General features: G+C 28.4%; 2 protein-coding genes and 1 long non-coding RNA gene across 3 annotated transcripts; all 3 read right to left on the bottom strand.

The window, feature by feature from the left end:
- Positions 1-20,209: 20,209 nt before the first annotated feature.
- LOC136084233 (uncharacterized) lies at positions 20,210-20,938 on the bottom strand. Its single transcript, XM_065804326.1, has 3 exons — positions 20,786-20,938; positions 20,468-20,690; positions 20,210-20,394 (listed from the first exon to the last, which is right to left on the bottom strand). Exons 1-3 carry the CDS (start codon positions 20,933-20,935, stop codon positions 20,300-20,302), a joined length of 468 nt encoding a protein of 155 aa, XP_065660398.1. The 5' UTR covers positions 20,936-20,938; the 3' UTR covers positions 20,210-20,299.
- Positions 20,939-20,953: 15 nt separating this feature from the next.
- On the bottom strand, positions 20,954-21,927 carry LOC136083130 (uncharacterized). Its single transcript, XM_065802540.1, has 5 exons — positions 21,924-21,927; positions 21,760-21,843; positions 21,497-21,529; positions 21,360-21,422; positions 20,954-21,252 (listed from the first exon to the last, which is right to left on the bottom strand). The coding sequence occupies exons 1-5, from the start codon at positions 21,925-21,927 to the stop codon at positions 20,954-20,956; spliced, it is 483 nt and encodes a 160-aa protein (XP_065658612.1).
- A 40-nt stretch (positions 21,928-21,967) lies between these two features.
- Positions 21,968-22,660, bottom strand: LOC136084232 (uncharacterized). Its single transcript, XR_010640412.1, has 3 exons — positions 22,293-22,660; positions 22,145-22,212; positions 21,968-22,052 (listed from the first exon to the last, which is right to left on the bottom strand). It is a non-coding gene; the product is annotated as an uncharacterized LOC136084232 (long non-coding RNA).
- Positions 22,661-25,124: the final 2,464 nt, after the last annotated feature.

The following is a 25,124-nucleotide window of genomic DNA, read 5'->3' as shown; positions in this document are numbered from 1 at the left end:
AAAACCTTGTCACATCTCTTGATGTAACACGTGTTTTATAACAATTTTTAAACACTTCGACTGATTACTTTTTCAAAACCTCAGTTTAGAAATATGTTTTAAATGCAGAAATATTTAAGAAAACAATATCACAAGTTAATCCATGTTTCCTTGGTGTGCTATTATTTATTTTATATATATATATATATATATATATATATATATATATATATATATATATATATATATATATATACATATATATATATATATATATATATATATATATATATATTTACACAGAGGCGGATCCAAAATATTTTTTGAGGGGTGCTGAAAAAAGGGGAGGGGCATCGTAAGCCCATACACCTGTAACCAATATTAAAAAAAAGGCTAGCGCGAGTATGTGTCACGTGTGTGTTAATGTTTGTGGGGAGAGGGGGTATGGAGGTTGGTGAAGGGTGCCATTAAAATTTCGCTGACTAAAAAAAAAAAAAAGGTTCGCTTTTTATTTGCCAACTGACTGGTCGAAAAGGTATTTATTTGCTGACTGACATACCTAAAAGGTCACATTGACTGAATAAATGAACAAAAAAATTATTTTTGGGGGGGATTTTTTTGCGCTGCCTCTGGATTTATGCTCACTTTTTTAATATTGTTTGTCATATGTACCCAAAGAAGTCTGAAGGAGTTTATTGCAGATCACCGCGGATGAACATGTAACTTGGAAATTTATTCCTACCTTACCAATGACGCAACATATGATCAAAATTAAACTGGATCTGAATTCAAAATATCTACAAGCTGCATCCTTACGAGAATTTTTCCTGGAAAAAATAATCAATCACTTTATTTATAACAACACTAATATCTTGATGAACGAGCATAAGAGCGAGACCATTAAATCTATTCTGTAACAAGTTATTAAACGACGATTAACCAAAGTTGATCTTTTCGTGAGTGCATGTTGTTACTGGAATAGTTGCAAAAATTTGAATTAAGTAAATATATTAGAAAAGGTAAGTTTATCAATGAGAGGAAGAAGTTTCATTAGAGTCTTTGGAAGAGAATTTTTAAAATTACGGCAGTAGTGTTCCCACATATTTAATTCAGCCATAGTATTGCGTGGTTCAGGAAGATCGTCCACGTACTCATTTGAAAAAAATTTTTTTTAAATGATAATTTTTTTTCTCTGTTCAAAAACATTTTAAACGTTAGTGGGCATTGCGAATAATCCATTATAAACAGCAGTTTTTCTATTAGAGAAATGTAACTGAATCTGAAATGACAAATGGTATCTCTAAAGAGCAAGACACATCTACTAAAGTAACAATAGCATGAAAAGAACTAGTTACAAAGAAATGATTTCAAGATTTTTTTTGATTATTTATCTTAATCTCCAAGCATTTGAGAATAGGAGGACGTACCTCCATAAAACACATCTAGACCATCAATTCTGGCAATCCATCTTGTACGGCATACATCTATGAGGCGAGAATGACAACCTTCTGGAAATATTTCTTTTATTTTTTTTTAAATATCAAAACACTTTAGACTAAAGTTGAGATACAATACGCACATTTGTCATCAAATGTGCGTATTGTATAAAAAACTATTTGGACAAATAGTTTTTATTCTTATTGCAGCACCAGAATATTTCCCGCCATATTACCAGCACCTTCATAACCTTGACCAGCACAAAATTTTATTTCTAACTGTTTAACAGTGTTCAAATTTTGGTTTGCCATAGCTTCTCCAGACAAGCCTGGATCACATGGAATAAAGCCAAAAAAAATTCACAAATTTCACACATCTCGGTGACCTCGGAGAGGTATGTTTTAATTGCCACGCGTAATAGTTGACAGAACTATTGGTTTTAATATTTTTCTTCTTTTCCTGACTTGTTCATCAATTACTATGTTGAGATTTAAATCAATAAAATTTATCTTTTGTTCCATACATAGTAGCCTTAAGTTGCAGTTAGGTGAGCTTTCAGCATGTTTATAAAATTTTTTAATGACCTTTGAATGTGTCTTTAATACAATGATGTCTTTATTATAAAATTGTACGTTTTTTTTGCATTATCTAGGAAGCAAAATAATTACTAATACCAATATGTAGGTTGGTGGGTGGGTTTTATGTAAAACTTGCAAAACCATTTTAATTGTATTACCCAGGAAGTACTGAAATCAGTAAAAAAAAAATTGTTTTGAGTACAAGAGAGACCAAATGGAGCATACCGTTCAAAAATTGTTTAGAGTACAAGAGAGACTAAATGGAGCATACCGTTCAAAAATTGTTTAGAGTACAAGAGAGACCAAATGGAGCATACCGTTCACACTAAACCATAACGCAATAATAATACTAATTAATAAGCCATAATAAGCTATAAATTTTTAACGGAGCAACTTCGTGTGTTGTCAAACAACGGCTAGGAAATAACAACCATAAGTTTGAGGCTGGATGTCAACGCGGTTGATGCCGAGAGAGACAATGACAACAATGCAAAAAAAGAGATTGTCTCAATAAATGATGCTGTAATCCATGCTTACCTCAATCAGCTAATGGACTTAAACAAGGCTAAAAAGCGCAACCTAATTTATGTCCTACCTTTTTTTTAAATCAAATATGACATAAAAAATACTATATTTATGCAAGTACCATTGGATTTGTTTGCCACTTCACATTACATTTAATGCACCTCAACAACTCGATATAAATTGTGGAGAAGCTTTTACACTAACATTTGCAGAAGCTGTTACCAAAAACGTGAACATTGTACATGTATTGTACATCCGGCAGCTGTATCATTATGCCGTTGATACACTCATGCTATACATGTATAATGCATGTGCGCTAACGTTGATAACGTTGATATATGTGACATCACATTTTGAGTTAAAACCTGTGGTGCTTGTTTAAAATGCTCAAAATGCAATCAGAGCATTTGTTAGTGTCATAATGCTCGCGCAGCGTGTCAGTCACACGACACTTTCATGTAGCTAATGCATTTGAACAATAAATGCTGTTACTGGTTTATGTTGTTTAAAACTTTGTTTATTTTTGTAAAAAAGAATTTCAAATAACTAATATTTTTATTACTTTTAAACTTGGTATAAGAATTACATTAGTTTGTTTTTTTATTTAATAAAAAAAAACTGTTTTTATCCTGGTCGGGTTTTAGGTTTTTGGGCCAGGCCGGCTTTCAATTACAACCTGGATCCGCCCCTGATACATGCTAAATTCCTTAATTTATGAAACTACCTTTAAAAAATTGATGTTAAATATGTGTTGAACTTTATTCTTTGTGTTCTTGGTATTGTTCTTGCTGTGGTTTTTTACATCTTTTTGCATTTATCACTACGTCATAAATTTCCATTTACCACTACGTCATAAATTTCCTTAAGATTATCATAAGTTTGAAGGTCTTCCAAAATACGTAATTTAAAAATAAGTATTATTATTCGATGTGTTCTTGGTGTTCTGAACATCAGCATTGTTTATCAGATTGGAAAAAATAAATCATACATGCTTGTGACTATTATAATCCATTAAGATTAAGTATAAAATTTATGTCACTTATATTTTTTCTATTATGTCATTTGTCTGTGCTCTAGTGTGATTTGTGTGTTCATCAAAGTTATGATGAAGGACATTGCAGTAATAATTATAGTAAGCCAGGGTGCAAATATTTAACTGAAATACTCAAAAATGGTCTCAAACATAATCAAAATATCAAAAAAATCTCAACAAAACATTATGGAGTCTTAAATATATAAATTATATTAAGTAATATATTTTGTATATTGAAAATTCTATATATACAACAAATATCACTTTATATTATTTGTTGTGTTTATATAAATGTAAATACAATAAATCATCACCATAAATTTTAAAGTTTTAAATTTGAAAATAAAAAAAATATGATTTTTGCCTCATAAACGATATTCTTGGACAACTATGCTATGGTACACCTTGTAAACTATGAACTTTTTATTAAAAAGTTCATTGTTCATTTAAAAAGTTCATAGTTCATTTAAAAAGTTTTTACAATTAACAAAAAAGAGTTTTTAAAGTATACTGATGTAAATAACTTAAAATAATATGTGTTTTAAAATACTTAAAACAAAATGCGTTTGTAATCCAAAATTTTATTCAGGGTCCTATTTTTTTTTTATTGTATAATAATAATTTTCCCAAAAGTATAAAAAATATTGTTGTCATAATTGCCGATAATGCTAATTTATAGTTAACTTTGATAAATCTATCAAATACAGTACTTTTTGAAACAACATTTGAGTTAGAAACAAACATTAAACTTGAAAAACTTATAACTGTGTGTGAGTATCACAAGTAATCAAACACAGAAAAATAACTTACCTTTTATTTTTATTCAGCAAAAAAAAAAAAAAATGTAATTTCCAACATCCATCACTAAAAACTGTTTAATTATTCCAATAAATTAATCAATAAATTAAATAGATTATTCCAATAAATCAATTCAAAATGCATCATTACAATTGAAAACAGCTTAATTGAAATAAATAAAGCAACTAAATTTCTTGAGATACTTATTGATAAAAGCATTTTGTAGATGTTGAAATATTTTTGTATTTTGCATCACATTTGTATCTCCTAAAAAAAAAAAAAAGTCTTCTATGTCTAACATGTTTTAGGTCTTTCAGATGCTTGAAGGGGAGGGGGGAAGGAATCCCCCTCTGGATCCGTCACTGTGTAAATCAATCAGTTTAAGGTTAGATTTGAAAACATAACTGATCTAGACTCCATTACTCATTCCGGTAAGTTATTCTGTCCAAAAAAAACCTATTTTTAAATAAATGCTGTCTACTTTAACAATTTTTTAGAAACTCTGATGGACACTATGTATGTAACCTCCAATACTGGAGGCTGGGCCTAATGTATAAATCGAATGCATTAGTGTTTGAACTTTCTCCATATAAATAGATTCATTCGAACCTTTTTATAGTTGCTATGTATACACAGTTGGAATGCGCAATATAATGTTCTTATGAATATCCAGTTGGATGAATCAAAATGGATCAAAATTAATTTATAGCCAATAAATAATTTACCCAGGCTGAACTATTACTGAAACATTTGAATGCCCTAAAGGACATCAATTTAATGTTTTATACAAAATAATAAATTTTTTTCTTGTTGTGCGGTATTTCATCTTGAATCTAAACTACTGATATATTATGTATAATTGTTTGTGAAATTCGATTCTTGATGATGATACCATTTTCTGTAAAATTCTCTTGTTCTTGTAAAAGTGACGACTCACTGTTTTATCATTATATGCTATGACACCTGTACCCATTTTATGCAATTTATTGTAAATGAGTTTATAACTTATATTTCTTGTAAACGAGATTATATTATAGTATTTGTTGTGAATTTTACATTTATTGTAAACAATAACCTTTAGCTTCAGCCGGCTTCCAACATTTCTAAAAAATTGCCAAACAAAATTTCTGTTGAAACAAGCTTCTGGAAAAGATTCAATTTTTTCTAATAAATAAATCCATGTCATTAGGATATAGGTTAACAAGTCTGGGTACTCGGCTAAAATTGGAGTTGGGATCTAGTTCATGTAGCTTTTAAAAAGAAATAGGCTAGTTTCCTTTTTTCCAACTTGTTATGAGCAGATCATGATGCTGATGACACCATTTTAAATTTTCCAATGAAGGTGGTGTTTTTAGTTTTAGTAATTTCATCTTGGCCCCCATTGCAATCCCAAAGGTGCCTGATATCCATAAAATACTTTTCCGCATTGACGTAGGCTTTTGCTTCTTGCCCATAATGATCATTATTGGACCTCATATTTTGAAAAAAAGGTGAAAAAGGATCCATAAAGCACTTCAACAACTATAAGTTTAATATTAACGGCTTAAAGTATTCTGCCACTTTATTAAATCTCCTTGTAATAAAATTCCAGATATTGATTATAACCGCAATCTCCATAAGTTCCACCTTCTTGGTAAGCCTTTTAGCTACGGCTGCATATTGTTCCAACAATTCTAATGCTTTTGGGAAAAAAATAAAAAAATATCTAAAATAGGTTTTCAAATAAAACTGATTTATTATTTTAAAATTTTAAAATCAAAGGTATAGCTCACCATCTAGCTTGCGAGAGATTTTTTGGTATTTTTGATTTTAAGCTTTATTGATATATGGTTTTTGTTGGAGCGTAATGTGGAAATTGAAACTGACCAACAATGAGTGAATGCAGAAATGAATTTGTAGAGAGCCTAAAGAAAACCGAAAAAAAATCTAATACAGCGTTGGAACCTGTAGCATGCACACCAACAAGATTTAACAAGTAGGCAAACATGAGGAGTAATCTACCAAAGAATTCAACTGCTTTATACTCACTTACAAACTATTGTAGATGCCGGACATGTTGCTGGCGCTGTTTCAAGAATGATTGCTACTAGCATGAATATCTGCCCCATGCTCCACAAGCTACTAATCACAATATTTAGCATTAAGGTAGCAATATCGCGTGTCATTGGAATGAATGACAAGAAACGCTCAACTGGAGTGCTAGATGGGAGAACGTATCGAATCATGAAACAATTTGGTCCGTATAGGTGATATTAAAAGTTGAGCAAAAAACGATCGAAAAGTATTTTGATTCCTTGAGTTCCTATACTAAAATAAAATAAGAATATTTATAAAAATTGTTCCCATTTTATAAACTATTTTTATGACTGGATGGTTCTTAAAGAGATATTTAAACTAACCAATGGTCTTTACGACTTCATTAGCAATAGTCTTAATAAAATTCTTACAAATATTGGTTTGTAAAAATACTTAGGGTCTCCAATCGGGTTTAACCGATAACCAAAAAATGCGTTTTTGGTCAAAACCGATATAAATAAAAACCATCGGTTTTCAAAAACGGTTTTGGCGGGTTTTTTTGTATAATGTCTTTTTTGCATAATGTCTTTTGAATGTTTATTTATTATAGAAAGGTATAAAAAAATCAAACTTGTTAAAAATGAAATTTTTATGTTATAAATTAGATTTTATTTTGCTGAAAAGCCTAACACGTCCTTTCATTTTCAAAAAATTCAAATTCAAAATCTGATAAAAAGAAGCAATGAAACAATTTAATTTATTGAAAAAATTTAAATATAAATTCATTTAATGCATGATGAATAAACATCTTTGAGGCACAGAAGGCGTTAATCTGCATGAAAGTGACTGTCCAGCTGAAAAATCTAAGGTGGTAGTCTACCTTAAAATATGAAAATTTTCAAAATTTCAAATTGTACTGTTTTACCCAATATCATATACGTAGAAAATGATGGTGATATTTGTTTTTTAAAAAAATATTTACAACTTATATGATTTTATCATTAGATATAGGTGGTATAATTTTTTTTTATAAAAATCGCATAAATTTTGCGATTTCAAAAAAAAAAAAAATTAAAATCGGATCTTTAAAAAAATTTAAAAAACGAAGCCTACCTGAACTTGTTTTAATCATTGGTAAGCATCTAAAAGTAATCCAGGATATACACATGTAGTTTTAAAGTATAACGTAAAGTATAACTCGAAATATATTCGAAAAGATTTAATAGAAGCATGCTTTTGCTGCTGGCAGATATATTTTGTATTTCTGTATTATTATAGTTCTTAATTTACTATAAATTATTTGATTCGTGCTAGAAGTCCTACTTGTGTATTCAGTTAGATGATTATGATTATTGTTCAAATTTAGAAAAAAATAATAAGTATGGAAAATAAAAAACTTGATGCTGAAAAAAGACGAAAGGCAGGAGGATCAAGAATTTTCAAAAAACGACGTTTTCATGGCCAAAGTTTTTTTAAAGCTCCTGAACCCAACATTGACTCGGAAAATAGTCTTGTTAATAACATACCTTCAACAAGTAATTTAAATGCTTCAACTTCATCAAAGAAACTTACATTATTAAATCATAAAGCAACAACAGTATCAACAAAACGAACTTCATTACCTAATAACAAATCGAATTTTCCACACTGTTACATCATGTTGGATTGCTTTGTTTTAAAAAGTATCATAGATGAAATTGCTATGTGCCCTGAATGTCAATCGAGGAGTATTGAACTTTCCACAGATTTTTCAAGAAAGAAAGGACTGTCTGTTTTATTAGAGTTTACATGTACAGCCTCAGTCTGCTCATGGAGTAAAAGGGTTTACACTAGCCAAGAAATTGATGATGAATCTCGTGGGCAATATCAATCGGATGTAAATATGAGATCCATTATTGCTATGAGGGAAATAGGAAAAGGGCATGCTGCTTTAACAACCTTTTGTGGTTTTATAAATTTACCTCCACCAATGCATAAAAAAACATTTCATGATATTCAAAGGAATATATTAGTGGCTTATAAGCAAGTTGCTCTAAACTTTATGAATAAAGCAGCTGTTGAGATTAAGCAAGGTCTTGGTTAAAACAAGACAGATATTACAGTTTCACGTGATGATTCTCTTCTTTAAATGGTGTTGTAACTATAATTTCAAGCGATACTGGAAAATGCATTGACTACCGCATTAAATCTAAAGTATGCCATCAATGTGATAAATGCGAAACAAAAAAAGGCACTGATGAATATGATGAGTTTCTTAGTACACATGAATGTAGCATTAACCATAAGGGCTCATCAGGCGCAATGGAGGCAGCTGGAATTGTTGAATGTTTTACATCGTCAGAGTCAGACAGAAATTTACGTTATGCTTATTGTGTTGGTGACACAAAATCTTATCTAGAAGTTGCTAAATGTAATCCATACAAAAATCTTATTGTCCAAAAGTTAGAATGTGTTGGACAAATACAAAAAAGAGTTGGTAGCAGACTTCGTAAATTTAAAGCCACTTATAAACTAAAATTTTCTGATGGGAAACCACTTGGTGGAAAAAATCGTCTTCCCGAAAAAGAAATTAATAAACTTCAAAATTATTTTGGAATTGCAGTACATCAATGTAATGGTGGAACAGTTTACCAGTTAAAAAAAGCAATTGGTGCAGTACTTCACTATCGCTCAGATGCACTTACATTAGATAGTCGCCCCCAAATGTGTCCGAGAACCCCTGAAAGTTGGTGTAAATACCAGTCTGATAAAATAAATGGTGCATCTCTGTATAAAGGAAAACCAGGACTACCCATTGTTGTAAGAGACATAATAAAACCAAATTTTCTTAGTTTAAGTGATGATGATTTACTAAGTAAGTGTTTGCATGGGCAAACACAAAACAACAATGAATCGTTAAATGGATTTATTTGAAAAAGATGTCCGAAGGATATTTTTGTTGCTAGAGACACATTAGAAATTGGTGTCTCATCTGCAATCATAAATTTTAATGAGGGAATAAATGGAGTTTTGAATGTATTTGCTATGCTAAATATGTATAATGGAAAATTTACGCAAGAGTTTTGCACAAACAAAGATTTTGTAAGAGTCGCTAATATGAATCTTAAGTCTACTCCGAAAGTAAAGCTTAAACGGAAGAAAAAAAAGAGCTCAGGGTAAAGGATTTGCAGATGCCAATGAAGAAATGGAAGGAATAGTATATGAGACTGGTCTTTTTTAAATTATTTTTTTCTACGTTATTATACAATTTTTTTTACGTTATTATACAATTTTTTCTACATTATTATATATAGCGTTTTACTAATTTACAATTTACTTATTTATTGCTTTATGTATTTTTATTATTTTCTTGTTTTTAAAGTGGTTTTTAAACTTTGAAGTTTTAAAAAAACGTTTCTAAAGCCAATAATGATTTGAAACAGTTTGTTTTTCAAAAATAAATAATTCAACTTCCTTATTAGATGATGTACAAAAAAATCCAGAACTGTATCTTTAATCGTTCTTGAGTTATTTATTGCAGCGTAAATGGTCCCGCGGACCAAAAAACAGTGTTCCAAAGCCAAATTTGAAAATTTAAATTTAAATTCCTTAGTTTTGTAAGGTTTTTTATATTGCAGCCGAAAATTGGGTTTTTTTATACAAAATTCTAGGATTTAGGTTTAAAGGTAGACTACCACCTTAACACAAAATATTAAGGATCATTTGAATTCATTTGGTGTCTGTATGGAAAGAGATCTAGTAGCAACAAGAAGCTCATGCAATTAACGGACATTTTTGATCAGTTTTGCCTTAATCAAGCATCTCATCTTGGTGTATTCGACACGTTATACAAAAAAAAAATAAAGACACAAACATACTATTTTTTCAAGGAAAAAGGTGATTCAGAAGAGGGTAAACATGAAATTTAAAATCATAATTTTAGTTTTGAATTAGTAAACAATGAGATTAATGTTGACTGCCATGAAATTGTACAAAAAGTAGTAAATTTTATAAAAATGTCATCAGGTTGTAATCAAATTTTTCAGAAGAAAGTTACTAAGGAATTCGGTAAAGAGGTTGATATGCATCTCGATATTCGTCATTGTTAGAATTAAGTTTTTTCAATGACTGCGCCTTTGTTAAAAACAAAAAAATAGATTGAATTTTTTAAAAATAGATAGCAAATAATTTTGCAAGCATGAATTCAAGACGTCTGTCTTGAATTCATGCTTGCAAAATTATTTGCTAGGAATACAAAAATCGCATCTTTATTGCTTTCAAATTTAAAAAAGCAGTCATGCAGTTGTTAAGGTGCCTAAAAGATCTTTCAGTTGCTCCTTTAAAAAATATTTTAAATTTTGCTGAAAACTTGTGTTTAGGCTTTTTGAATTTACTTCTAATGATGAAGAACCAACCAGCTGAAGCACCATGTAAAATATCGGAAAGTTCACCTGTTACTCTTAAGGATGAATTAAAGCACCTCTCAATAAAGAGAACATCACACACTTGTCTAAATCTACTGATCAATTTCTCTATAAAGTCCACCTCAACAGAAGTATTTTCAATATTTCATATTAAGCCTTCAATATTTCATATTGAAGACTTTTTTTAGAGCTGCACTAGTTTCTGCATAAAAATCAGGTCGATTATCTGATAAATCGTTAAAATCGTTAGTTTTCTAAAAAAAAATTTACAATAAAAATAAGTAATTGTAAGTTTTATTTCGATTGTTATAACATAGATTATATTAACATAGTGTTAGAACACTTTGTTTAAATAATTTTTTTAATATATAATGCAAGATAAACATATATAAGTTTTATTATTTAACCAGAAAAACCGAAAACCACCTTAACCGTGGTTTTTTTTTAATTAAAACCAAAACCGCGATTTTTTATAAATGTGGTTTTTTAGAAACCTTAAAAAATGCTACCTTTTTCTTTGTTTTCACAGATCTTAGGATGTTCTGCCAGAAATGGGTCATATTTTAAATTAAAGCACATCAAAATAATTTCCATTGTGTTTTGAACCAATCAGCTTATTTTTTGCTATCGATCGGCTGACTCCTGTAAATTCAAAGAATTATTTTTTCAAAGGCATTTTTTTTAATGAGTCAGAAGCATAATGTAATGAAGAACCTGCTAGCAAGAAATTTGATTGTGGTCAAATTACTAGCTAGCAGATACAATCGACTCTGGTCATAGTGTCACTTAGACTGACAAGCAATGCTTTGCAATCCTTCGGTTATGTTCTGTTGACTGTTCACGATTAGAGAGAGCAAAGTCAGCGTGTTTCTAATTCCGAAAACCATCTTCGACTGCCAAAGTGCTCTTGGTATTTCAAAAAAAAAAAAAATGGCCAGAAATATATACTATCTTTTAGTTTGGAAAACGTCAGCCAGTCACGTATTTTATTTTATTTAACAATTTGAGTTCAATAGATTTCAATAGAAGAGCTCCACATAACCTCGTCAATTACTTCCATCACTAAGGCAATACCATGAGCTAGATGAATCTAGTTATTCTAGTTTCAACTTTAGTAGATTTTGAACAAAGTACTTAATCAAGTCATTACCTTTCAATAGAAGGCTCATAAAAATAGATGGTAGGACCAGTAGTTTTATTCTTGTCGCTAACTCTCTCCAATTCTGAATTTTTTCAGATAAAGCTGGGAAACATACCACAATTTCTTTTTCAAATCTCTGGCAACTTTGAAGCATCATGCAATCCGTCATGAGTAGATGATTGAGAAGTTCAAGGAGAAGGGACACGAATATCAGGAGATCTCCCATCATCTTAAAATTAAAAAAATAATAATAATAATATTTAGAAGTATTAGACTCTATTTTTTTATAAATAATTTTATAAAAGATTTTATAAATAATTTTATAAAAAGGCTGTCAGGCTCACCATTCTATGTATATACATGATTAAAGAATTCTTCAATTTAATGGTTTACAGAAATAACCTCGTTTTCCTTTTAATAACCTTTTTATTATCTTTGTCTTTTGCTTTTTTTTCTAAATCATACTTGTATGAATTGCTTGTCAAAACAAGATTAAACCCATATGCTGATGACTTTTTTTCGCGGAGTAATAATTTTTGGAATAGGAAAACTTATGTCAAGGGAAAATATTGGTTTTTATTTGACATTGTTGGTGGCACAACTAGCTCTGAAAAGTTAAAATTTTGTGTCAGAACTTGATAAATAACTTGCGTTACAATTTCTGAGGCCTGAATCTCAATAAGCAGATCCTCATTTTGAGCAATGTCTATAATCTGCTGCGGCAAGATTAATGTTTGTCCAGGAATATCTTCTAGTGTTGTTTTTTTTTATTGAGAAAAGGAATATTAGTCGAAAGTGCTGAAGCAAAATAGTTGTTTGCAAAAACATTTCGATTGAGCTGGAAAATCCAGTCCTAATAAAGCCATTAACAGCAGCGATAGCAGATGCTACCCGAAAGTAGCTATTTTTAAACAATTCGACTGTTTGATAAATTGTTACAATTTGTCCAGGATTATATCACTTTGCATTCAATCCAATGGGTGACAAATAGCCAAATGAACTGAGTGGCGCAGTATCCATTAGTTCAGACTTCATGAGAACTTTCGGAAAAATAAAAAGGGTGGCACAAAATTGCCTGACTCACTCATGCAGATTTCCATTTTAACTAACTGTTCATGCTCAACAGAAGTCACAAATTCAACCTGCTCCTTTCAACAAATAGCAACTAATTTTTATGGCTTATTTGGTACAGTAGTGATACCTGTTTCATCGACATTACAAAATCGATCTGAAAAAAAATAACGCTTTTCCTGCGATGCTTGCAATAAATAAAAAACTTTCCGACACTTAGTTAATTAAAGCCCTGTGCTCTTAGCTGCAGAAATTGGATCTGATGTTTTTACAGATAATTGTGGGGTTCGAGTCAACAATCCACGAAACCAATCAACACCAGCAAACTTACATAAAGTTTTATATATTCGCTCTAACTTTTACCCAATCTATTTATCATATTATGTATTAAACGATATCTTTCTTTATTTTTTATATATTTTTTGTAAACATTCATTCAATTTTTCTTTTATACTATATATCCTTGAAACAACTTAGTAAAAATTATAAATTGTAACACAGTGCTCGGCGATAAGGCAAATCAATGCCTTCTTCTTGCTCCGGCCATTAACTTAATTGTAAATTTATGGAAACTGTTATATTTATTAAACGGCAAAATATAATGTTAAATTAAAAAAATAACTGATGACATAGACCTCTCACTCCAACACTGTCTTTCTATTTTTCTAAAAAAATTCCCTTTATTTAAAACAAAAAAAATTGATCGGAAAAAAATTTATAAATTCAGTTCAATTCAATCAATTTTATAAATAAAACATCAAAAGATCTACATTCGACACAAAATTTTTTTTGTAATTATATATTAAATAACTCTCTAAAAATATAATTTAAAATACGCAGATTATGAAATAACATTTGTTATATATTTCAATATTATATATTTAAATATTATGTATATATTGTACTTAATAACGATTGAAAAAAATATTGCAAAAGCTATAATTAACGTTTTGCATATTTTTATAAAAATGTATAAGTTATAATCATTATTCAAATATACATGTAAAAAAATGTCACGACTATAAGTTTATAAATTTAAAAAATAGAAATACACAGTAGTTGCTTTATATTACGATAAAAATAGAAAAGAAAGTCGCTACCCAGCTGGCACAAATACGTCTTTTAGACATTTTTTTTCGTATCTAAAATGTTAACACTTTTTGATGTCTATATTCAGATAAATATAAGACATCTATTAGTAGTCATCTTTTAGACGTCTTGAGACAGCTATTTTTCGTCATATCAAGATAATTACAATTAGATGTCTTATAGTTTTCTGAATTTAGACGTCTATTGGTGTTAACATTTTAGATTCTAAAAACACGTGTTTGTGCTGGCTGGGTATAAACACATTTTTTTGCATAAAAATAACAATAAAAACCTTTAAAATAATATTGTCAGTTTAATGTTTTTTTTTTTCAATACTTTGCGAAAATATTTTGCTGTTAAATCTTTCCAACAGCCCGGGACCCAGTTTAACTGTTTTGGAGTGTGTTAGCAAATATTTTAGTGAAAAACATAAGTTGTTAAACTATTCTTAAACTTTGTGTTGAGATAAAATATTAAAGCTTTCAAAAATATCAAAAAACACAATAAACTTAAGTGTTTATTTACGATTACCATAAAAAATATTTAGCCTAATAAAATTTCAAAAGTAGTTCTTTCAAAAATAATCTTTTTGCCAAAAAATAACAATAAAAAAAACTACTTTTCGGATCGTTTTCTTAAATATTTTTGGTCTGCTGCACAATATTCTACAGTTAAATTTATATTTATTGTCTAAGCAAGAGATTTGGGGCTCGTCTCACCTCAGGGGCCTGTTTTAGACCACTCTCCTCTAAATCGTGCTCTTTTTGTTAAAAACAATCAATCTAAATAAGACACTCAAATTTAAATAGGTGTTTTTTGTAATTAAATGATAATTACATAACATTTTTGTCTCAAGATAACTTTCACAAAATATAAAGGTCTTGAATGCTTAAATAACTTTTAAAAAAAAAGTCGGTGATTTTATTATGACCTCAACGCTTGCGGTGGCCTCCAAGCATTTACCCGTGATAATCGTGAGTAAAAACGGCACTGATTGTAAACGAAGTTATTCTATGCAATCGCGATAAAATAAATTAAAAAAAAACAATAAAATTAACAGAAAAATTAGGGACTTTTTTCCAAGTTTGATGAGTTTTTTTTATATACCTAATTATAAAGTTTTAATAAGACTTCGGGCCCTAATGCAAGTTTTAGGGCGAGAAAGGGCGGGACCTTTAACCCACTTGCAACAATATAACTATAATACTTTTTTTTAACCATGTTTTTTTTAACCATGTTTTAGGGCTTTGGTTAAAACGTGTTATTTATTTTTTAATTGAAACTATTTTATTTCACATAATTACGTCTATTTTTAAACCTCATACATTTATTAATTTTTAAAAGAAATAAATTGAAAAGTTTAAAAAGGTCAAAATGGAATTTAAAGGAATTAAAACTAAAAGTAGAGAAAATAAATTTTTTTTAATATAAATGTTTAAATAAATAAAATTATCATTAAGTAGGAAAAATGTTTTTTATAGATGCGATACCTGAATTCGCATTGCTTTATCATCCACAATTGATAATCAATTTCAATGGTTTTTTAAATAGGTAATATATTTTTTATATAACTTTTTAAAAAAGCTTATAACATAAAGAAAATATATTTGAGTTATAAATTTATATATTTAAAATGGATAAAAATATATTGGCGGGGGAACAATAATATATGTAATAGAATATACTCAGCGGGCATTTGTTTTTAAAAGTTACGTTGTAAATGTATTTTAAATGTCTTTTAAACATTCTTACGTAAAGAACGTTTAAAAAACGTTCAAAAGACATTTTAGAACGTAACTTTGAAAAAAAAATTCCCGTAGGGTATATAACTGGCAGTTGAAAAATAAATTTTTGAAAAAAAGTTATTTCCATTAAAAAGGTGTGTTAAGAAATTTGACGTTAGGAACGTTTTTTTCTTAATTTCCTCGACGTTCCCTAGACGTTCCTACTACAAGACTCTTATTTTTAATGTATTCTTTTTGCACTGTTAGAAGGGGCGTTGTAAAATAATTATTCTTCAAACCCTAGCTTATTTTTTTTCTATTTACAATAGATACGTTTTTCTACCTTGAGAAACTGAGAAATACAAAAGCTCAACAAAGGGAAATTAAAACTCAAGAAAGTTTTTATACGGAAAAAAGTTAATAAGTTAAATGAAATTAAAAAAAAGACATTGGTTATTGTTTACGCAATGTTATGCGAGAGGTAAATAAACCGCACAAGGTATGTGCTGGCAGTGCCGGCAAATAATTGTGAGGTTAATTGCCGGCTAGAAATTTTAAAATATAAGCTTATATCCAGGTAAATGTTAACATGCCTCAGTGGATACGTCAAACGATAGTAAATGCGATATTCCAAGTTTCAATCTTTGGAGCATTATTTTTGTGTAAAATTTTATGTTTTATTTTAAACAGTACTAATTTTTGTTAGTATAACCCATCATCAGTGTTTATTAATTATTATTTATTTATTTTTATTAACTTTTTTTTAATATTAGCTTTCATTTATTAAATTTAAGTTTAAAATCTTAAAGTGTACATGCATCAACTAATATAGCCGCGGGAAAAGTATGCATATTTTGACTGATTTCAGAATAGATGCAGCAGAGTCTACATACAAAGATTAACTAAAATAGGATGAGAAAAGTGAGATGCACATAAACCGACTAATTTCGATAGGGATAGACACGTAGAGAGTGTACATACATCAGCTGAGGGTTAGTTTGGGCAAGCAGCCAATTAATTAAAGGCCTTTTTTTTAACGCTGCCGGAAAATAGTTTATTAAAATAAATATATATTACTATACATAATTTAGCCTATTTTCCACACTAAAAAATCACTAAAGGAATATTTTTATTACATTTAAATTATTTCTTAACTAGCACTGCAAACAAATAATTTAAGAACTATTTGTTGTGAATTTAGCTTTAATGGTTGATGTCCGAGTTCAGCTTTTTTGCATCATTCAAATCATTGTATATAAATATTCAAATTGTACCAGGGATAAAAAGCGTCCTTTGATATTTTCTTAATATAAATGTGTGATTAAATGATATAAATAACACCAGTATCTATTGTTTCATTAAAAATTAATCAAATTTCAATTGTTTATAGCTCAATGTCATATGGTTGTGAGTATAACAGGTTCTGCTACAAATGATTTTTAATAAAATGTGAACGAAAACATCCACTTACACTATGTGCCACCAGGAAGTTTTAAACCTCCCCTAATTAGATCTTTTAAATAACTACCATACATTTTAAAATGAATAAAAGTTAATCTTAAAGCATATAAAATCATTGTCAATTTTGCTTTTGTGAACCATGTGTTCAACAATACAAGCACACTCAATTTTACTGTCTTGTTTAATTGTCCAAGTCATCTAGTATGTAAAAATCTAACTCTTCTTTTCAGTTAGTTGTTAAATACATCTATCATAAAAATGATGTTCTGAGCAGTCTGAAAAGTCTGTATCAAATTATAGTAGTAATTTAGTATATACATAAGCGTGAATATACATTTTGCAGCACCTTGTGGAACAGAAAATAAATGTACCACCAGTACCCTGCTTTAATTTACCAAAGGCTTTCTCTAAATGATCAGTTAAAAAATCACCAAGCATAATAAATTGATGATCTCAACTTTTTTTAAGTAAAATATTAGTTATGTCTGTTAAAGCACTTAATGTGTGAAATATTGTATCTGCAGTCATCAAGTTAAAATTTTTTATTAATATATAGTTAAGTATATTAATATAGTTTAGTATATTAAACCTCTTAGTGTGAGATATTTTATCTGATGTCATCAAAGTAAGAGTTTTTATTCTACTTATACGGTATTTTGTACTTTCAATTTCGGCTTTTTGCACTAATATTTTTGCACAGTTCTGCTATTTTCAATAAATTTTGTTGACAATTATCTTTTGCATATTGATTAAGGATCAAATACCACGCTATACAAATCATCAGAAATTTTTCATACATTTATAATTTTCCGTCTACAAATAAAAACTTGCCCCTAATTTGTTTTCAATATCTTTAACTATAGTTAAAGATATTGAAAAAACTCTAAAAAAACTAACGCCAAAATAACAAAAAAAATATAATGCCAGAGTTGAGCAAATATAACGCCAGTTATCCGTTATATTAGCGTTATATTGCCATTATATTGGTGTTATTTTGGCGTTAGTTTTATCCGCTATATTTGCTCAACTCTGGCGTTATATTGGCGTTATATTGAAGAGAAGATGACCTAACGGCAAAAGCGTTATATTTGGCGTTATATTTATTATACTGATACTATTTTTACGAGCACATTAAAAAACAAAAACAAAAACGTTTTAAGATAGTAATCACTATATAAATAATTTAATTGACTATGATCAGTTAAATTATCATTGTATGTTCAGTTAAATTATTATTATATGTATTGGTTATGAACATATAGAAATGTAATAAGATTAATAAAATAAATTAAAAAATAATTGCAACAGTGTCTAAAGTTTTCATATACAATTTATAAGCATTTAAAAAATATATATATATATATATCCTTAAAATTGGGTACAAGATGTTGACACCACTCAAAATTACAAAACGAAAAAAGATAACCAATTTATATCATGTGTGTTTTATAATATATTTTCATTTAATTGATCATTTATAAGTATTTTAAAAAGATATAACCTTACCATTGTTACTTGATTTTGATGCCACAAAATAAAGGTAAAATTAATATTAAAAAGGTATAATATATATTAATTTAAACAGGTGTTTATAATAACTTTTCAAAGATATAGCATTACTATAGCTTCTAAGTGTCGATGCCACTAAAGATATAAAATTAAAAGAATAATAAGCAAATAACACCTTAAAAATTTATTGAACATAAACTCGTATTGAAAAGATACATGTACCTTTAAATGCTACAAAATGCTGTTGCCACTAAAGGTTACAAAATAAAATGAACAATAATTTAAAAAAGCATCTTTTACGAAGTCATTTATAATCATTTTGAAAAGATACAACCTTATCATTGCTAACAGATGCCAATGCCATTAAAGACTGCAAAATACAAAAGATAGCAAGAAAAAAAAAACATCTTCAAAATGTCATTTATAATGATTTTAAAAGACATCATTTGTAAGATTATCATTGAAAAAACACATCATAAAATAGGGTATAACATAAAATCATAAATATTTTATTGGTTATTTACAAATATTTCGAAAAGATATAACTTTACCATTGCTACTGATATCACAATTGCCATTGATATCACTCATAAATAAAAGAAAAAAAGAAAAAAGAAAACAGGTAGACAACCTCATCAAAACATATGGATCATATACTTACAGTGAAAAGATACTTATGACTTTAAAAGTGGTACCAGATGTTAATCCGTCGGTAATAAATGTTGCAGCCAATAAATAACACAAATTAAAAATATGTATAATATATATTAGTTTAAATAGTTGTTTATAATAATTTTTCAAAAATATAACATCCCAGGACAAAATTTGTATAGATTTTCTATACAAAAAATCAATCCTTTTTTCTATAGGCTTTTGGAACATATTTTCTATAGAAATTCAACTACTAAAAGTCTATAGAATATGCAATTGAAAGTCTATAGAAGTTTCTATACAAAAAATCAAACCTTTTTTCTATAGGCTTTTGGAACATATTGCCTATAGAATTTCAACTGCTAAAAGTCTATAGAATATGCAATTGAAAGTCTATAGAAGTTTCTATAAAAAAGATCAATACTATTTTCTATAGGCTTTTGAAACATGGTCTATAGAAATTTAACTACAGAAAGTCTATAGAAGTTTCAATAGATCGTATTTTTCTAGAGTGAATAGAAAATATTTTCTATTATCATTTAGATGGTCTATAGAATCGATGGAATATATTCCATCGATTATAGACTATATTATATATAGTACATATATTATATATTACATATATTATATATTACATATATTATATATTACATATATAATATACTACATATATTATAGATAATAAAATTGCTAGCTATAGCAATTTCATAGACTTTTTATGATATTCTATAAACCATCTGTATATTACATATGAGGAATATTTGCTATTGGGAGAAAAAATAAGAAAAAGAGCATTTATAAACTTTTAAAACAAATGACTATATATTAAATAATCAAAAAAGACAGAAATACACTATGTACATTCTTATAACATCTTTCATATTTTAACGCTTCTTAACTTTCGACGCAATATTTAATTTTATTTTGATTGCTGTTCGCACATCCTTTGACGACACTCCCAGTATCTGACAGGCACAAGCTAAAAATACAAAAGAGTTCAATTAATTATTTCTTTCGTTTAATAAAGAAATTCAAATGCTATAACTATTTACCAACAACACCATCAACGAGGTCTTGACAAATTTTGGGTTTTGCTACTTTGTCAGAGTGAGCATTACTTTGCTTGCCAGAAAAACTGACACTTCTCAGATAGTCTGTGCTTCCCACCAATGACACCAAAAGATCGTTTACAAATCTATTTGTACCATGCGATTTGTTACATTTGCTGAATTTTACATGGTCAATGTATATTTTGTGACCTGGCACTAATTGTTTCTAAATTACAAAGTAGAAGTTTTATGAATATAATTCATATAATTAAATATATAAATAAAAAAAATAGATAAATTTTGCAACATGAAAATTCTTACTCTACTAGATCCGTCTGGGTAGTTAGGTTCTTTCCAGATTGGAATGGATATACAAACAGGAGTTTCAGTAAGATTTGATTTAGAAACAAGACTGTCATTAAACGCATTACTATTTGTTATGCTAAATGAATGATTAAGTTGATCAGACATATCAGAAGATATGTCTGATCAACTTAAGTTGAGAGTGTGGGAGGTTGCTCCACTAGACCCATATGAAGTGCTGGGTGCCTTCCACTTCTGAAAAGATGAATGAAAACTTTGAGTTACATTGAAGTCACATGTATTTTCTAATTCAACAGAATCATTTAATAAATCTGAATATTGATTTGAGTTAGAAGTAAGACTTTTTGTCAATTTTGGTATATGATGTGTTAAAGAAGATAGATCACGGGGCTTGTTTAACTGCAAAACTGCATTGGATAAGTCCTGGGTTGATTTCTCTAATGAACTTAACACACAAATAATCCCTAAAAAAGTCATTAAAGCAAACAAGTTAAAATAATAAAGTTAATATTATAAAATGCAATGCATTTCAGAAACAATAAAGCCAAATAGAAAACAAAATAACATTCACTTTTTTCATATTCAGAATGCTTTTTCATTGATGTCTCCATTGTAGTGAGAAGTTGAGCAAATCCTAATTATATAATCATTTAAAATTTTTTAACGATGCATAAATTATTTTTAAATGCATTTCAAAGCTTTACTTACTATTTTCATTGCATTCCTTTCCTTTAAGATCACCTTAAATACAATACAGCTATATTAACTTCATTAAAAATAAAATGACATCATGGAGACCCCTCCAAACCACAAAAGTGTGGAACCCTGTGTGTACATACATACATACATACATACATACATACATACATACATACATACATACATACATACATACATACATACATACATACATACATACATACATGCATACATACATATAAAAATGTAGATATGTATAAATTTAAAGACACCTGTCGCTCTTTCTTGCAGTTGTTCTCTTAAAACTTTATTCTCTTCTTTCAGTTCATCAAGTTTAATTTCGAAAGCAACTTTATCTGCATTCTAAAATAAGAACATAAAGGAATACTGAATTGAACAAAGTTTACTATTAAATTAAAAAGAATTTACCGCAAACCCATAGTTAAAATTAGAAGTATTTATAATATACAATAAACGTACAATGTTTTTAATAACTTCAATGTCTTCTTCAACACGCAATCGTTTAGCTTTTACACAACTTTTACCATCATATTTCTAAATTAAGCTGATAAACGAGAATGAAATATTTTTAAATAGCATTTAACATTTATAAAAAGTTCTTAAAAATGTTCATCTTAACTACACACTTAAAGTTACCTGATTTGGTAATGGTGGCACAACTTTTACAAGGGCATTTGCTTGATTGTTTAGCTCCTCCAAATCATCTTAATTATTTAAAATATAAAATATTGTAAATATTTTTCCACCTGCATATAAATGTATATATATCCTAAATTCTACTTACCCCCCGATTTCAAGACCTTTGCCTCATAATTTTTCCAAGTAGGAGAACCAGACTTTAACGTCTGGTTCTGCAACAGTGCATTGAAATGACTTGATGGCCACTCTACAACAACATTTTCTCCATATGTAACAGGACCTTTAATCCAGTCAGTTCGACCAACCTATATGAAATTAGTTAACTAATAATAAATATTTATTTTTAAAGAGATTTTATACCTTTACTCTATCAAACTTTTCCATTTTATCAAAAAAGAAAAATTAAAATTAAAATAGAATTCAATAGAATTATGAACAACAAAATTGTAAATAGAATATTCAAAATTCATTTTAATTTAAGTCTTTTCTTTGCTATTTCAAAAAGTCAAAAAAACTAAAAAGCAATAAATGATATTCACAAATTTAAAAAATAAAATAAAATAATCTTCTTTTTATAATAATCCTCTAATTATTATTGTCCTCTGTAGTTGCTCTTTTTTAAATTTCTTATGTTTAATTTATACAAGCCAAAGTAAGGAAGTCATTCAATTTATACCAGTCAAAAACAAGGAAGTCAGACACATTGACTTTCTGTTGTAATAACAAAAATATTAAAATACTGATAATATAAATTTTCCCACAGACTAATGGGAAAATTGAAATGAAGTTTCTGTTTATACAAGCCAAAAAAGAAACAAAATAGAAATAAAGTGCTGCAATAAAGCACATGATTAGTAATAAGAAATATTTTTACTATTAGTAATTAATGATATTTTATTTTTATTATTATTAATTTTGAAAATAAAAGTTTCTTTATTTTAATGATTTTTTTAAACAATTTTAAATCTTTAGTTCACTCTTAATGCATCATGTTTATTAATATTTACATTAATTTAGTTTTGAACTTTTTGAACTATTTCTTGCAGCTAACAACCACCCAAATCACCTAACTTCAACATTTTGATTTTGTTTTTATGACTCTTTTATACTTTAAAGGATCCTTATTGATAGCAGTTGAATATATTGATATATTTGTTGAAAATGACAATACTGTTGACAATAATGAATATTTTAATAGAAAAATTATTATTAACATATTTTTATAGTTTTTTATAAATAAAATAAAAATTGTTTTAAAATCCAAAACAAGATGAAAGCAATTCTGACATTTTTCTTTAATCTTATATTTTAATTAATATTTTTTAGTAATGTTTTTTAATCTTTAAATGTTACTTGCAGATTCTACCATTGTACAATCATTTTTCACCATTAATTTGCATGTATATATATATATATATATATATATATATATATATATATATATATATATATATATATATATATATATATATATAATATATATATATATATAATATATATATAATGCAGTGCTGATCCTAACCCCAACTGTAAAACTTTTCGACAGGCTAAGAGTAGACATGAGTGAATCTATTAGGAACAACAATGTAAGTGTCGTCAACTTTAACTACTTTAGATATAATCTTTGTTGCATCATAAGCAAAAATATGTTTATCAAAGTCACCTTTGTAATAATACCAATCAGTATTACAAGAAAGAAAATGTTTCTTTGATTGCAACTTGTATCCAACAATGAAATAGGATAAACTTATCTTTAATATTGCTTTTATAAGAAACACAAAACCAAATGACAGTTTAACATAACAATTGCTCCGTTTTTTCCCACTTCAAAAAGAATGTGTTGAAATAAGTTGTCCATAAACATGCATGCGATAACAAGAAAAAATTTCTTCAAAATTAGAAACACCAGCTGTTTTTAATGCTTCCATTGTAAGAAAATCAATAACTGCTGGTTTTATATCAAGATGCACAAGACTTTCTGAAGTTGGCAGAGATTGTCTAAATATATCATTAAATAATACTTGAAAACCTTCAGTCGAGTTGTATCTTTAAGAATAAAGGATATATTGTTTAACAAAAGGACTGATTTAGCAATTTGTTCTGCAGCAAACACTGTACCATTGTGCATTTTTTTCATTGCTCCAAGGTAATTTTCAAAAGTGAAACATGAAGTTGCCCATAAAGGCCCCCAATTTTTTACACTTAAAGCTAAGTGACGAAGTAGGTGTATATTGAAGAGACAATGATTTTTTCCATATAACAATTCCACATCTGATGAAAATTCATTCAACAAAGTGTTGGCATCATCCACCATTCCTTGATGAATTGAATCAGATACAAGAAGCATTATAGCTGTGACAAGTTTTATCCAATGAGAAAAATATGGTGCAGGTATTCTATTTTTTTCTAAAGGCCAACCAAAAAACAGAAAGTTCTGCCATTCGGAAGCTTTCCATTTCTTCTTTTCAGTTAAAGAACGAGTGTCACGACCACAATTATTTGGTAGATTGATATTTTTTCAACTGTTACTGATATCACATATATTTTGAACTGAAAGAGAATAATCAGCACCACGATTATCAATCCACAATGACACAAAATGTTTAGTGACTCCTAAAAAGACACTGTGCATGTAGTCAGGAATAGTATTATTGATTATATCAAAGCATGGAATATCTATAAGAATTGAAGTACCTTTTACCCCATTAATAGGATAACCTACTGCAACAGCATTTATACAATCTATCATATGTAAATCTTTTGAACGATGCTGAAAATTGATATGTCTATATACATGTGCTCCATCGTGATGCTCACCTTTAGCATAGCAAAAGTCACATCCATGATATCCGTTGAATTGTTTAGTATTTGTAAAAATTGGACGGGCTATAGTATCAGTAGTGAAAATAGTAGTTAGACAGCGTGTATGCTGATCATTGCCCCAAGTAAATCCGATATTCCATAATGATTTTGCTTC

This window comes from Hydra vulgaris, chromosome 08 (genome assembly GCF_038396675.1).
Source record: "Hydra vulgaris chromosome 08, alternate assembly HydraT2T_AEP".
Lineage (NCBI taxonomy): Eukaryota > Metazoa > Cnidaria > Hydrozoa > Anthoathecata > Hydridae > Hydra > Hydra vulgaris.
The sequence above is the reverse complement of the archived record's forward strand: the minus strand, read 5'-3'. Positions and strand labels throughout refer to the sequence as shown.

What these genes read in the sequence shown, in the direction of transcription:
- LOC136084233 (XM_065804326.1), bottom strand. Translation starts at nt 20,935, where the DNA reads ATGTCTGATCAACTTAATCATTCATTTAGCATAACAAATAGTAATGCG. An exon ending in ACCCAGACGGATCTAGTAGA is followed by an intron (nt 20,691 to 20,785) that starts GTAAGAATTTTC and finishes TTTGTAATTTAG; the next exon opens with AAACAATTAGTGCCAGGTCA. An exon ending in CCTCGTTGATGGTGTTGTTG is followed by an intron (nt 20,395 to 20,467) that starts GTAAATAGTTAT and finishes TTGTATTTTTAG; the next exon opens with CTTGTGCCTGTCAGATACTG.
- LOC136083130 (XM_065802540.1), bottom strand. An exon ending in ACTGCAAGAAAGAGCGACAG is followed by an intron (nt 21,530 to 21,759) that starts GTGTCTTTAAAT and finishes ATTGTATTTAAG; the next exon opens with GTGATCTTAAAGGAAAGGAA. An exon ending in AAAGGAATGCAATGAAAATA is followed by an intron (nt 21,423 to 21,496) that starts GTAAGTAAAGCT and finishes TTATATAATTAG; the next exon opens with GATTTGCTCAACTTCTCACT.